The sequence below is a fragment of the Anabrus simplex genome, chromosome 9 (genome assembly GCF_040414725.1).
Source record: "Anabrus simplex isolate iqAnaSimp1 chromosome 9, ASM4041472v1, whole genome shotgun sequence".
In the NCBI taxonomy this organism is placed as follows: domain Eukaryota; kingdom Metazoa; phylum Arthropoda; class Insecta; order Orthoptera; family Tettigoniidae; genus Anabrus; species Anabrus simplex.
This window is the reverse complement of record NC_090273.1, coordinates 108,697,241-108,712,396: the sequence shown is the minus strand read 5'-3', so window position 1 is coordinate 108,712,396 and position 15,156 is coordinate 108,697,241. Positions and strand designations below refer to the sequence as shown.

At 38.3% G+C, this 15,156-nt stretch overlaps 1 protein-coding gene across 1 annotated transcript in view; it reads right to left on the bottom strand.

Moving 5' to 3' along the window:
• LOC136881067 (zinc finger protein 177) overlaps nt 1-15,156 on the bottom strand; it is a 537,788-nt gene that overhangs the window by 256,073 nt on the left and 266,559 nt on the right. Inside the window, exon 2 of the mRNA XM_067153676.2 lies at nt 454-592. Within this exon, the coding sequence (XP_067009777.2) occupies nt 454-592 (139 nt within the window). The remainder of the gene's footprint in view (nt 1-453; nt 593-15,156) is intronic.

Below are 15,156 nucleotides of genomic sequence, written 5' to 3'. Positions count from 1 at the left end.
CAGCAGGCTAGGCGACACTTCGTAAAACCAAATTAGTTTGCATTCTATTTTAATAGATTCCTCCGTGGCTCAGACGGCCTCTCACAGCTGGATTCCGTGGTTCAAATCCCAATTACTACATGTGAGATTTTTGCTGGACAAAGCAGAGGTAGGAACATGTTTTTCTCCGGGTAGGTCGGTTTTCCCCTTCAACTTTGATTCCAGAAACACTCTCCAATATAATTTCATTTCATCTGTCAGTCATTAATCATTGCCACAGAGGAGTGTAACAGGCTTCAGCAGCCGGCACGGTTCCAATCCTCGCCGTTAGGTGGGGCTTTAATTCATTCCATACCTGACACTGTTGAAATTGGAAGCAGGCTGTGGATTTTAAGTTTTCCTAATCTGATTGATACTACCTATAAATCTGGGGCTAATTATGCTTGAAATTAGGGGGAAATTTTAAGTACTTACCTTTGACTTTAGTTCCTATGAGGTTGACTTCCTCGCTGTAGGTGGGTGCCGCTCGCAGGAAGCGTACCCAGTTACAGTGGCGAACTCGGCGTCTGTCCACTTCCGTGATCTCATCGTAGCAACCGAATCGGTGACGGATCTGAAAACATATAGAACAGGTCATATATTAATCATTACCACCAATTCTATTCAAAGGAAAGCATACTGTAAAATCTAGGTAAGTACGAAGTCCCTTCTGTGGGTAATTATACTTCTTCTTCTGTGGTACATTATATTTAAGAATATAATAAGAAAATATTTGAAAAGTAATAACAAATCATGATAGATTATAAATTCCATCTCAGATATAATTCCCTATTAATGGTGTTAGGTTTGTTTGTGCAATGATATATCCGTAATAAACCGAACCTTTTACACTAAACAATACAATTCCACTATTTCAGGTAACGTAGAATTTAATAGGAACTGATAGAAGAAATAACTTTTAAAAATTTGCGATAATATCCTTTTTCATATAAAGTAAATAATTCTGTATTGAACAAATTAGGTATTGGTACAATTTTCTTTGGCAATTTGATACAGAAAAGGAAATCATGATAAATAATCTGGTTACTGGATCTAAAATAGTTTGTAAATTGACCTAAGTTGTAGTAGACTATTAATACAGTATAAAAGAAGTATGCGGATGAAAGTATTAATAATTATAAATAATTAATATGTAGTAGTAACAATTAATAATATGCTATTGCCGAAGTGCAATTTTTACGACAGTGTAATTAATAGTTTTCTTGATCACACTACACATTCTCCAGAATCCAACGAATCTTTAAGGTTAATTACAAATTTATGGTAGTTCAAATCAATATTTATATTAATTTAATACTTGAGTTCCAAAATAATTACGTCTTCTAGATATTTCAGCAAGGGTGAAAACTGTCAGCGGGTCAAATTGCAAAAGCTTAACTCACACCCAGTTCCTAGAAAATGGAATTGTAATATTTCATGCAGTCACCAACAATCTGTTATATCAATATTAAGAAAAACAATTAAAATCATTCTCCATAAATATTGCCCCTGAGCATGTCTAAAACGCAAAGTAAACTTTTGTCGTTCTTAAGGAACAGTGGATTGACGGAGATGTGTGTGGCAATTAACAGAGCCGGACGCTAATAAATCTGAGGAATGAAATGGCAAATAGTGTTAGCAAAGGGAAAGTTAGTGAATTTTTTGGGAATCATTGATAGTTCGTATAAACTTAGGAAGATTATGTTCCCCCTGCTCCCTCCCATAAAATAAGAAATGGCACACTGGGCCTAGCATGTCAGTAGTCTCATAGTAGTTATGCTCTAACAATGACAGTTACGAGGAAAATAGAAAGAGTAAACACACATACACAAAGCAATTTACAATCCACAACACCCAGTTGGTCTTACACACCACGGAGGCGTTACTGAAAGCCAAAGAATTAACAAGAGCTATGTTTTAAATGCATCAGCAGCTAGCAACTCATTCTATTGCTGTTTTAAATGTGCTAAGGCACTGGAGTGAAAGAGATGATACTATTGGGCGGCACCTGGGATTCCCCTGAAAACCATCCATCATTGCCTTTGTGTTTTCCTCAACAACAATGCACCTAGTAATTTGCTCTCTCTCTCTCTCCTTCTTCTTTTCACTCAGCACATGACATGTTACAAGCCTCACTCACTCCGTTCTCTATTCTTATTGATGTTAATTTAAAGAGTACTGCAGCTCTTTGCCGGAAGAGTGAATGATAGATTGAGTCTATACCGTTCTAGCATCCATCCTTCATTCATGTTCCCTGCGCGGTAGGGTGCAACCTGTGATTGATAAAATGAAAAAGTACCACCCTTTCTTACTAACGTTCGAGCCAAGAACATACAGTACAAACATGCTACTGAAAAACATATTAGCAAAATTTAGAATGTATAAGACTGAAAATGGTCGAAAGAATCCATCTCGCTGATCGCGAGTAATCTCGCAGTCTGGAATCTGAGCAACGGTCACTTGGTAGACCAAGACCCTACCAAGGCTATAGTACCATCGTTTTCGTTTTTACTTATAATATGTCTTTCTTTCCGTTCGTGTACTGTGCCCTGTGTAGAATTTTGAGCGTCATATGGGAATCTATGGCCAGTTCGGCTTCATAACTTCACAACTGTAATAATAATAATAATAATAATAATAATAATAATAATAATAATAATAATAATAATAATAATGTTGATGTTGATGTTGATTTTGCATTCCAATAGCTACTTTTGATGGTATTAGGAGGTGCCTAGGTGCCGGAATTTTGTCCCACAGAAGTTATTTAACCTGCCGGTAAATCTACCGACACGTGGCCGACGTATTTGAGCACCTTCAGATATCAACGGTATGCGCCAGGATCGAAGCTGCTAAGTTGGAGTCGCAACTAGAAAACCATAGCTAAATGGTTAACATACTGTTAAAAAGGGGAAGAGTGAAAATATTATTTGAAATTAATATACAGTAAAATAACGTTAACAGTATATCCAAGAGACAGGAGAAATCAAAACTTCATTTTACAAAATAAATAAAAAAATACATCATACACTTGGAGTGGGTAAATATGTCATGCAAACATTGATTCCTACAGTACGGTAGAGTAGGATTCATCTTCCTTTACACACGCACATAGGAAAATGCGCTCACCGAAAATATTGTTCTGATGGACTGCATATCAATATGTGGCTGGGAGGTGTGACCAGTCTTAAGGGAAATAATGAATAGGAAGAACATTGTTACATTCGCAGTTTTGGAACAGTAGTGACGATATGGTCACAAAGGAAGACAAATTCACGGTTCTAAGTACTTCGCATAGTCCTAATGGGCTTATTTGCAAATAATAATAATAATAATAATAATAATAATAATAATAATAATAATAATAATAATAATAATAATAGGCAAGCAAGTTGAGAAAGACCTCAGTGAATTAGGATCACCAAATCTGCAATGTAATCAGGAATTTTTTTCACACACGGGGATCTGAGGAAGACGAAAAGAAATTAACATGACGTACTTGTTCGGAGGGACAACAATTACAACAATCGATGAAAATGAAGAACTCGTATTGGGCAAGGAGGAAAGCTCAACAAATATTGATTCCGCGTTGTCCTAAGTGACAAATTCGCACAGAAAATAATAATAATAATAATAATAATAATAATAATAATAATAATAATAATAATAATAATAATAATAGGAACACATTATTGAACCTCGCTCTAAAAGGACACTGAGAATCGAAGTAGATGTACAAAGTTCGAAGTTCAGGAACTAAGCCAAAGAGGAAATTATTTCTACAACGTTTGCTTGTAAAATCTCAATATAAATCTCTGAAAGAAAGAACTGGATCTATTATAAGTAATAACATGTTTTATATTCCCGGAAACAGGATTACAACATATACTCCATCGTAAAGAGCATTGCGTTGTCTAAATAAAACCAGAAGTATGATGTTGTAAGAAGGTTACCCACCTCATAGAACCTCGAATTAACCAGCATATTGTCCTTATTTATGAACACACGTCATGTCCCTCGATTATGCATAATGACATCTCACTGCTCCCACTTTTATGAAGTAGCTTTGAAATATTCATGACAGGGTAATATCTGACATCCAAATTACACTTACCGTTGGTTGCGCTAAACTACTGGACACTGTGATCGAGATATACTTGGTCGTCAGATATTAAATTCAAAATATAATTACGTTCAGTATATCGTAGAATGAGTTAGGAGTACAAATGGCGCCTCCAACATTCGAAATTATAGCTATTTGTTGTTATAACTCGCAATTTAATACACTGTTTAGGTTGAACGAGTAAATATTTATTACTGGACAACACTGCTAACGGGGAAGTTCCATGGGCTGAGCGGTTTTTGAGATAGATCGTGGAACTCTTGGCTATAAATCCAGTTTTTTAAGAGAAATGTTTATACTAAGTCAAGATATGTAAAATGGTATCATAAATTTTAGGATCTTTTTTTGTCATATTTATGAGTGAAAGATCAATATTGTAGCAAATTTTAAGACATGCATGGAAAACAGATGAAGCCTTGCGAAGACAAATTATATTCTTTCTGGTATTTAAACGACTTAGTTACAAAACCCACGATCAGATTTTTACGATATACCCATGATGAGATACCGATCACCAGTATTTTTGTAGGTTGCCATTTAAAAGGCTACATACGGTACCGTGATATTACCAATAATTTGATCTGAGAATTTCGCCACGTGTTGTGATTTAAGAAATAAAAATTCAAATCCCTTATGAAATATCCCAAAGTCCCTGCAAAGCAGTAAGCACGAAAATATCACGCACATACTTTCACTAGTTAAGGAGTTATTTAATTCTGAAAGTAAGCACAACATGTAGTTTTAAAATACTGTTGCAAGAAAATGAGACAAAGAAGTGAAGCTATGTATTCCTTGGTAGCATAATTTTAAGAACTACATTCTATCCTCTATGCAAGCGATATATCGTCGTTGCCGGGACAAAACCTCCTGTGATAATATTTTTTGGAGATATACTGACCTGCAGCACATACTGTACATTATGAAGAGCGAGAATGCCTTGACGATATTCACACAATATTGCACCTTAGATGACAGAACCTCTCCAATAACATTTCATATCATCTGTAATTCATTAATCATTGCCCCAGAGGAGTGTGACAGGCTTCGGCAGCCGGCACTATTCATATCCTCGCCGCATGATGTGGCTTCATTCATTCCATTCCTGACCCGGTCGAATGACTGCAAACAGGCTGTGGATTTTCAAAATAGATGAACATTTTTCTTTACAATTTTTTCATTAAGAAATTCGTAACATTTTGCGATATAAATTGCCTATAATGCCTGTATAAAACCTCACAGTTAAAATCTGTGCCCAGAATTCACCCGTTAGTTTTTCTTGTGAAGTTGGCACCACATCTCAGTCATATTTTACGTGTTCTCAGACAAGTGGGCATTCACTTAATGTGGGGAGGGGGTATTAAGAAATGTTATTACGTGTTGCAATGGAGGGAGGGGCTCAAATTTTATGGCATTTTTGCGATCGTACTTTATGGATTGCCCCCTAACGTATGGAAAAGTTTGGTAACGAAAGTGGGGAAGGGGTTATTAGGATTGGGAAGGTAGTGGCCATGGCCTTAATTAAGACACATCCCCAATATTCGCCCTGTGTGAAAATTAGAAACCACGGAAAACAGGACTTCCGACGATGGGATTCAAACCCATCATTTCTCGAGTGAAATCTCACAGCCACGCTTCCCTCACCGAACAGCCAACTCGCTCGGTTCAATTAATTTTGTTTATTACTTTGATTTCATAATAGTTTTAGAATTACACATTATTGTACTTCAAAAGTTGTAAATAAGAATTCCTCTTTATATCTTTCAAGGTATGCCCTGCTGTATGGAGAACTTTGTTTCTTTACTCCAAGTCGACATACTGTCCTGACATTGAACGTAAAACACAATGCTATACCGTCAGCTAATCTCCGTAAATCGTAGCGAGCATCGCGTTTTTCTTCCTTCTTGTCAAAGTATTTCAGCTATAAAGAAGGAACACATCAAGTATGTACAGCGTTATTCAGCAAACATGACGATTACAATCATAACGTAACAATGGAGAAGGCAAGATTCGTCTCACTTCTTCTATCTTGACGTGAGACATAATGAGTTCCAGTTCAAAGATTGAAATGAAACCGCCGTAAACAATTCTCTCATAGCAGTAGCGACCAGACAAGTTCATCTTCGCAAGCACTGCGCAGCATTTTATCAACAACATTTATGAATGAATAAAAAAAAGAGTGTACCGACACGCTCACTATATCACCGATGAAGTGCAGTTAAGTATTTCCAGACTCTCGGTCAAACATAACTCAGCATGTAACGTTTTAGTGAAATCGTTGTCAAAATTGTCGAGTCATACATTTAGATTATTCAGTACTCACAGTGATTCTCTACTAACTTATGTAGCCTCAAGGTCAACTATTGTCGTTGCATCTAGAAAAACCCGTATGTGATAATAATATTTCAGCTCAATACTCTGACCAGAAATGTTCTGTCATATAAGGTTCAGTATTGTATAAGCTATATCATTATTTCTCCCTTCAACATTGTCATTAGCGGTATTTCGATTAGCAACCACGATGAGTTATATTATTTTGATTTTTCTATACCGTGTTAGTTTGACTCTGGCAGACAAAATCTACACTGAGGGACCTTCTTTTCGATTTAGGCGCTGATCCTGTTACTCATAAACACTACACAGAGGCTGATAAATTTGAGAAATTCTGTTCGTAATTTCCCAGTGTTTCCAAATAGAAAATTTAAAAGTAACAAGATTTGAATATTCGTATGAAGATACAAGGAAATTGCGAAATCCGGTTTGTACTTTCCTAGGGTTGCCGAATACAAAAATTAAAAACTATTTGAGATTTGAATATTTGTATGAAGATGCAGGAGAATAAACATCATAAACCTGTCTACCTTTTCTTTTAATGAATAATTGAAATTGTACATGAATGAACAATATTATTGAAAAAATTACTACTTACTGTTCTGGAGAATTTAAGTCCTCAATGGCGGAAAATGATTTGAAAATTGATCGCCCTGAAGATGTGAAAATTTCTTTAGAACGAATAAATACAATGTAGAGAGTGAATTTTCAAACATATTCTGAGTATTAATTCATTTCGGCAATATCTATCATGCAATACATCAAAACTTGCAGCCTTGGCGCCGACTGAGGACCGTCGACATTTTTATCTCTTCCAAAACGACACTTGCAGAGGTAACCTGGCATCCACTTTTTCATTTTTTCAGAGATCCAGAATTCACCACCCTTATCAATAATACTTTGGATGATATATTACTAACACTTAGTCCACCTTCTGACCATGATCGTTAATGCGTTAAGTCTATAAGGTCTGACACGTGGTTAGTCGGTTCTAGTCCCGTTGGTGGAAAAGCATTTCACCATTGGCCGGCACGTTGAGAAAGGAAGTGGAAGTTACGGGATCTGTCGCGATTTTACGTTCCAGAAAGATGCGATGATAACTTTGTTGAAAATCGATTTATTCTCCCTATAAAGCAAAGTGAAGTTATCTCTCCACAGACCATGAAGGCCCAAAGAATTCCACTACTCATAACCTCGGCAGCTGATGAGGTAGAGTGATTAGCTGTACACCCGGCCAACTTTTCCCCCGCCTCACCCCCCCCCCCCCCAGGATTTAACGTGGTACTGACTTTTAGTGTAGGCTGAGTGAACTTCAGGACCACGTGCACTGCCAGAATGGGGAGTCTCATTTCTTAAAATTTTCCTGACAAGGAATCGAATCAGAGTCATTCCAGATGAACCTAGCACGCATTACCGCCCAACCATATCGAATTATGTAAAGTGATCTAGAAAACCACTTCAGTCGGAGCGAACGAAACACACTCAAATAATTGTGGTGAATTGAATTATACTTGCTATACAAATTATACCAATTTTATGCATCAGTGATCACGAAGATGACACTCCAGAAGACGCAGATCATATTCAGTTCCAGTCAGCAGCTTCCTTCAATGATTTTAGTAAGACAGTCCAAAGACCTTCTCAGCAAAAGAAAAGAGGACTCTGGAATGGCCAGTCCATTGACTTTTCGATACGTACTTGAGAGACATGCACGTTTATCTGGCGTGAAATTACGGTCTGCCTATTCACTACTTATTACAAGGTCATTGATATCTCCCATTCAAGATAAAATTAGTCACTTCTATTTCTTATTCTTCTTGTACGTGTATAGTTTTTCCCATCCATTGGTGGCCGCGGGTGCGAACTATAGATTTGGCTCTGTTTTACGTTCCGATACCCTTCCTGACACCATTTAGTGTATTTTACGAGTGGATTCCATACTAGTGGATCTTAATTTATTTAAACATATACTACCAACGGAGACTTCCTCCATTTACACGTGGCTTATATACAACATAAGCTACTTAATAAGGTACAGAATTAGTTACAAATAACGAGGAAGAAGTAATAAATTTAAAAATAGGAAAAGCTGAGAAAGGACTAATAAGGAAAAATGTTTTGTCGATATAAGTCTTTAAATATTCTCAGCAAAAGTTTCATATTAATTATAAATGAACTTCAGTATTTAAGATACAAAATTCCACTTAGGTGCAGAAGATTCATAATGGTATACAAACTTCATAAACAGTTTACACATAAAAACATTTGTAATCGATGAAATTAAATTATAGTTTCCTTCTGGAAACTTAAGTTTTTAATTTACAGGTAATTTCTTGGTATTTTAAAAAGCTGAACATTATTTTCCTGAATGGAAATTAATATATCGTCATTTCGTTTAGCAAAAAATGCTTTGTGATAATATTTCAGCTTGGAATCATGACCATAAAAGTGTTGTCATCTAAGGTTCAGTATTGCATGAACTGTATCAGTGAATTTCCGGTCTAAGTGATACATGTCAGTATTTCTCCCCTCAAAATTGTCATATGACGGTGTTTCGGGGAGCAACGATGATGTGCTAAGCAGGAACAATTTAATATAACTGGCATCTACTGAGCTACCTAAACTTAAAATTTACTAAACTATATTATCCATTTAGCTCCACAATCGTGCAGTTTAGGAAAATGACGCTCTAAATTTGAGAACATCTCTGAAAATCCTTTTGATGGAGTGCACGTCTATTAATATGCCAAGGAATATAGTTCATTCTATATGAAACAGTAAATTTCGTAAATAGTGTAATTACACGTAGATTAATACAAAATCAGTAAGCAGACTCTATGGCTTAGGCGGCAGCGCGCCGGCCTCTTACCACTGGATACCGTGGTTCAAAACCCGGTCACTTAGTGTGAGATTTCTACTGGAAAAAGCGGAGGCGGGACAGGTTTTTCCCGGGTACTCCGGCTTTACCTGTCATCTTTCATTCCACCAACACTCTCCATTAACATTTCATTTCATCCGTCAGTCATTAATCATTGCCCCAGAGAAGTGCGACAGGCTTCGGCAGCCGGCAAAATTTATATCCTCGCCGCTAGATGCGGGCTTCATTCATTCCATTCCTGATCCGGTCGAATGACTGGAAACAGGCCGTGGATTTTCAATACAAAATTCGTAAGCATTGCTATTTGCGTTGGTTGCACTTAATATTAGATTTTTTAAATATACTAAATAAAGTTAGGAACAGTTATTTCATTTGTGAATGAGGAAAAGTGAGTATAAATATTAACATGAAATTAAAACAGAAACATACACTATTTGTGAAATATTGAGACCGTAACAAATTTAGTGCAACTTCTTTCTTTCTTAATTCGTTTGCACTCCAGGGTTGGGTTTTCCCTCGGACTCAGCGAGGGATGCCATCTCTGCTGCTTCAAAGGCAGTGTCCAGGAGTATGAGAGTTTGGATAGGAGGATACCACTGAGGAGTAGGACCAGCACCTCGCCCATGCGGCTTCACCTGTTATGCTGAACAGGGGCCAGATGGAAGATACAGGCCAGGAAGAGGGAAGGAAGCGGTCATGGACATAAGTTAGGTACCATCCTGGAGGAGAAGTGGGAAACCACGGAAAACCATTTGGAGAATCGAATCCCTCTCTACTCAGTTGACCTACCGAGGTTGAGTGGACCCCGTTCCAGCCCTCGTACCACTCTTAAAATTTAGTGGCAGAGCCGGAATTCAAACCCCGGCCTCCGGGAATGGCAGCTACTCGCAGTAACCACTATACCACAGAGGCGGACTTCGTATAATTTACCAGGTATAAATCTTGAAACATGTTGAAGTAACTGGCATTCTACGTTAGTGAAGCATTCATAAAAGGATAAATGCTGAGGTTTTACTGACCAGACTTGTACTCAACCGTGCTTTACCATTTTGTCCTGAGGGATCAACAGTCTTCCCCTCTGCTCTCCGCACACTGTCTACCTTCACTTAAACTGCTGTTTAAAATTCATTGCGAAGGATTTAGTAAGACCATATCAGTCGATCAGCAATTACCGAATTACGTCTGTTCAGTGTCGTAAGAAGCAAGGTCAAGACGAAGCACTCATAACTTCCCCTTTTCTTCCCTGCCCTCTTTAAATCACACAGAACAAAGAAGAAGGGAATGTATAGATCTCTCGGAACAAACTTGTTCTCTTATTACCTGATACGTAAGTAGGAAGCTGTCAGGCTACTGAACGGGAGAGGTAATAAGTCGCCAGACTAAGTCAGTTAATAATAATAATAATAATAATAATAATAATAATAATAATAATAATAATAATAATAATAATAATAATAATAATAATAATAATAATAAGTAATAACGGCCAATGAAGTGTACAGTTACACCTTATCAATACTCAGGAAAAGATTTGCTTAATAGCTAGGTCTACTGTATATTATGGACAGAACTATCCTCCCTGTGTGTGTGTGGCGGGGGGAGGCTATATATTAAAATGACGACTAAAATTGGCCATAGGGGCTCTTAATATGGGAGCGTGGGTTCGCCACCACAGAGCCCTTACCTGATTCCTGGCATTGCTTTCACTTACTTGTCGAAACTCCTAATTTCGTCTATCCTATCCGACCTCTCTAGGTAAACTCATGTTTTTTTCCAACCCCGACGTACTAATTGTGAGGTCTAGGGAGTCTCATTTTTTCACGCCTTTCATGGCCCTTGTCTTTCTTTGGTAGATACTTTCATTTTTCGTAGTGTGGAATCCTTTCCATACTTTCCCTCCGTGAATGGCACCTACTCACAGTAACCACTATATCACAGAGGCGGACTTCGTATAATTTACCAGGCATAAACAATAATCACCACCAGCACCTTATCTGGGTCCTGGCATTACTTTCACTTACTTGTGTCATGCTCGTCATTCTCATTTATTCTATCTGACCTCCCTTGGTCAACACTTGTTCTTTTTCGACCCCGATTGTATCAGAACATTCGGAGCGTAGGGAGTCTTTCATCTACACTCCCTTCGTGTCGCTTGTCTTTCTTTATCCGATACCTTCATTTGTCGAAATGTTGGATGCCTTCCAATTTTTCACTTTCATTAGCCCTAACAGATGATGGTTGCCCAGTTGTACTTCCTTTTAAAACAATAATCACCACCACCACAACCTTAGACAGAACGTTAAATATTTGTAAACTTGGTCAACATTTAGAGCATTTATGCTGTTGTGTGCTGGTAATCCTTTTTGTATGAAAACAGCCAATCTCATAATGTGCCAAAAATGTACAATGTTATTAAAATCAATACATAGGCTCTCATCATTCCAAATATTCTAAAATAATTCTTTCTCTTAAATCGGCCTAACAATTTCTTGTGGCTATTACTAGCCCGGTGCAGCACTTGTAATACAGACCCTCCAGAGTGGGTGGGTAACATCTGCAGTGTGTGGGAAAATGTATGCCATTATGGTGGAGGATAATATTTTATGTCGTGTGTGAGTTGCAGGGATTTGGGAACACCAATATCACCCGATCCCGGAGCCAAACGAATTACTCGTTGACGATGAAAATTCCTCGGCTCGACCGGGAATCGATGCCGCGGAACCGACAACCGAAGAAATTAACAGCCAGTGGAGCATTATTACATTGCAACAGAATGGTGCTCCATCACATTTTGCTATAAGACATGGCTGAACGAACTCTTTCCGGATCGGACGTGGATCACAAGATTTGCCTGCCCTATTGCCAAGACCTTCACGAAACCCGGACCTCATCATAGCGGACAATGCTCTCTGGGGTCCTATTAAAGCAGAGGTACGTAGACGGCGATACGAGAGTAACGATCAGTCCTATGTAGCCGCAGCGGAAGTGGTGACGCCCAAATCTTTGTGTCAAAAATGGAGGGATGCACACACACGATGTACATCCATAAAATATTTGTCTGCACCTAATATAATGTATTTTCCTTCCTTTCTTAATCCATTTACCGCGAGTATCCCAACTCTACCGCCTCAATGGCAGTCCTGGAGCGTGAGATCTTCGGGTCGGTGGGGTACAACTGGGAAGTAGAACCAGTATTTCGCTCAGGTGGCCCCACCTGCTATGCTGAACAGGGGCCCTTGTAGGGAAGTGATAGACAAGGAAAAGGGACAGAAGCGGCCGTAGCTTAAGTTACGTACCATCCGGACATTTACCTGGAGGAGAAGTGAGGAAACCACGCAAAACCACTTTGAGGATGGCTGAAACGGGAATAGACACCCACCCCTCCCCCCACCCCGCACTGAACAGTTGATCACCACAGGCTGAGTGGACCCGTTACAGCCCTTGCATCACTTTTTCAAATTTCGTGGTAGTGTCAGGCCTGTGGGGGTGGCAGCTTAGCACACCAAGTAGTACACCACAGAGGCGGACAATGTAAGAAATAAGAGACATAATTTAAGACTTACTTATTGTTAACTGTTTTCGCAGTTTTAATTTCACATAGTAACGCCCATTACGCTCTTTTCGATTCATTTCTTTTACTTCTACATTATTCATTTTTCTCGTTTCTACACCTACTTTTGTACGTTATTGCCGAATCCTAATCAAATGTTTACTTTTCCGTTATAAGATGTATTATTCTATACAACTGACCACGATGTATTCGCAAGGACAGCTAACCTCCAACTGAGCGAGCGGGTCAACACAGCGCCATCTTCTAACAGAGTATGCCTGTGACGTCACATATGTAGCACTTTTTTTTGCATTAGGTATCGTCCTCTTTTACCTGTCAATTGAGACATTAAACATAATGGTAAGTAAAATACTCTCGCAGATATACGCGTTCTATCCAAACACCAAAAGCGTCTTACAATTTTTCTTTCCATATACCCATTGGAGGGGTGCGTAAGTCTACGTTAAATAAAAGCTAAAAGCGTTCGAGATGTGAATGAGAATGGAGAGAATAATCTGGATAGAAAGAGTGAACCGGGCGAGTTGGCCGTGCGCGTAGAGGCGCGCGGCTGTGAGCTTGCATCCGGGAGATAGTAGGTTCGAATCCCACTGTCGGCAGCCCTGAAGATGGTTTTCCGTGGTTTCCCATTTTCACACCAGGCAAATGCTGGGGCTGTACCTTAATTAAGGCACGGCCGCTTCCTTCCAACTCCTAGGCCTTTCCCATCCCATCGTCGCCACAAGACCTATCTGTGTCGGTGCGACGTAAAGCCCCTAGCAAAAAAAAAAAAAAAAAAAAAGACAGAAGATCATGGAGGGCTGCCTATGAGAAAATATCCCTGTGGGCAGAACGCATGTCGAAAATGATGATTCCTCATACAATGAATTCTATAGTTTTCCCACAAGTTCTTTTTACCTAAGAAATCAACATCGATATTTAGAAATTTCATGATCGGTATTGAAGTGGGATTACAATAATTGGAATTAATAAGGGTCCTTCTATTCAATACAAAGACATTTATTAATGTGAATCAATCACATGTCGTTCACATGAGGTACTGGTTTCGGCACTAAACTTGTGCCATCATCAGCCAACGAGTCAAATCAGGCAAACACAATAACACAAAAACAACTTTAAAACACACTGCAACACCTGCATAGGTGAATATTAAATAAAATATGGAACATGATGATATTGCACTTCAGTATAAAACCCTTTTAAAATGACGATGATTCAGTTTTTTTGTACATATGGTGATTTGTCCAGCTTGTATATGTCTTTGATCTTGTTGAAATTATGCTGCAGCGTTTAATGTGATGTTATTGTAAGAAATCAACATCCTGTGACATTGATGTAAAGGCTTGTGTTTCCTTCCTTAAATACTCTGTCAAGTTGAATGACCTTTATCCAGGAGCCAAATTTCAGCATCAGCAGTAGCTGTAATCGAGCCTCTTGTTTGGATGGAATGTCACAGCTCGAGGCGTTTCCGCTCCATCAGCACGCATTACTATCGATATGAAGCCGAGATAATACTGAGCTTATCTAAATCAAACTTCATATTAACACTATCAACCGCTCAACCAGCACCTGCCTCCATTTACTCTGATTAATTCTGGTGTAATAAATACCAAAAACAATAATATCATTCCACTTGAACTAATGGTGTTCTTCTGGAGAAACGTGTTTTATGAACGGTCGGCGGATATTGGTAGTCAAATTATCCAATAAAATTGTTCCCCCTAGCAATCAAAGAGTAGCAAATGTTTTACTGGAGCTGGTTAATTACCGCACAATAAGCAATAACATCGCTAAGACTGTCAATTATATCCAACCAACCACGCGTTTACTACCAGATTAATATCTGCACCACGCAAGTTGTAGTGCACTCCCGTATCTACCTGGAATGTATGTAGACATGTGGTACCGTAATAATAATAATAATAATAATAATAATAATAATAATAATAATAATAATAATAATAATAATAATAATAATAATAATAATAATATTTCACTTATTAACGACATCGAGAAACAGGAGAGGAAAATATTGAGGAAAATCTTGAAAATATTCGGTCCAGTCTACTCAGGAAGAATCTGGATGAAACGGAAGTCTCGACACCATCAGTAAAAGGCGATTAAAGTTCTATGGCCACATTCTCAGAATGAACAACGACACGTTCACCAAAAGGATTATGAACCTTCCTTCATCGTTAGAACTCATCATAGGTTGGGCTCAATTCTCATAAACGGGCAGCT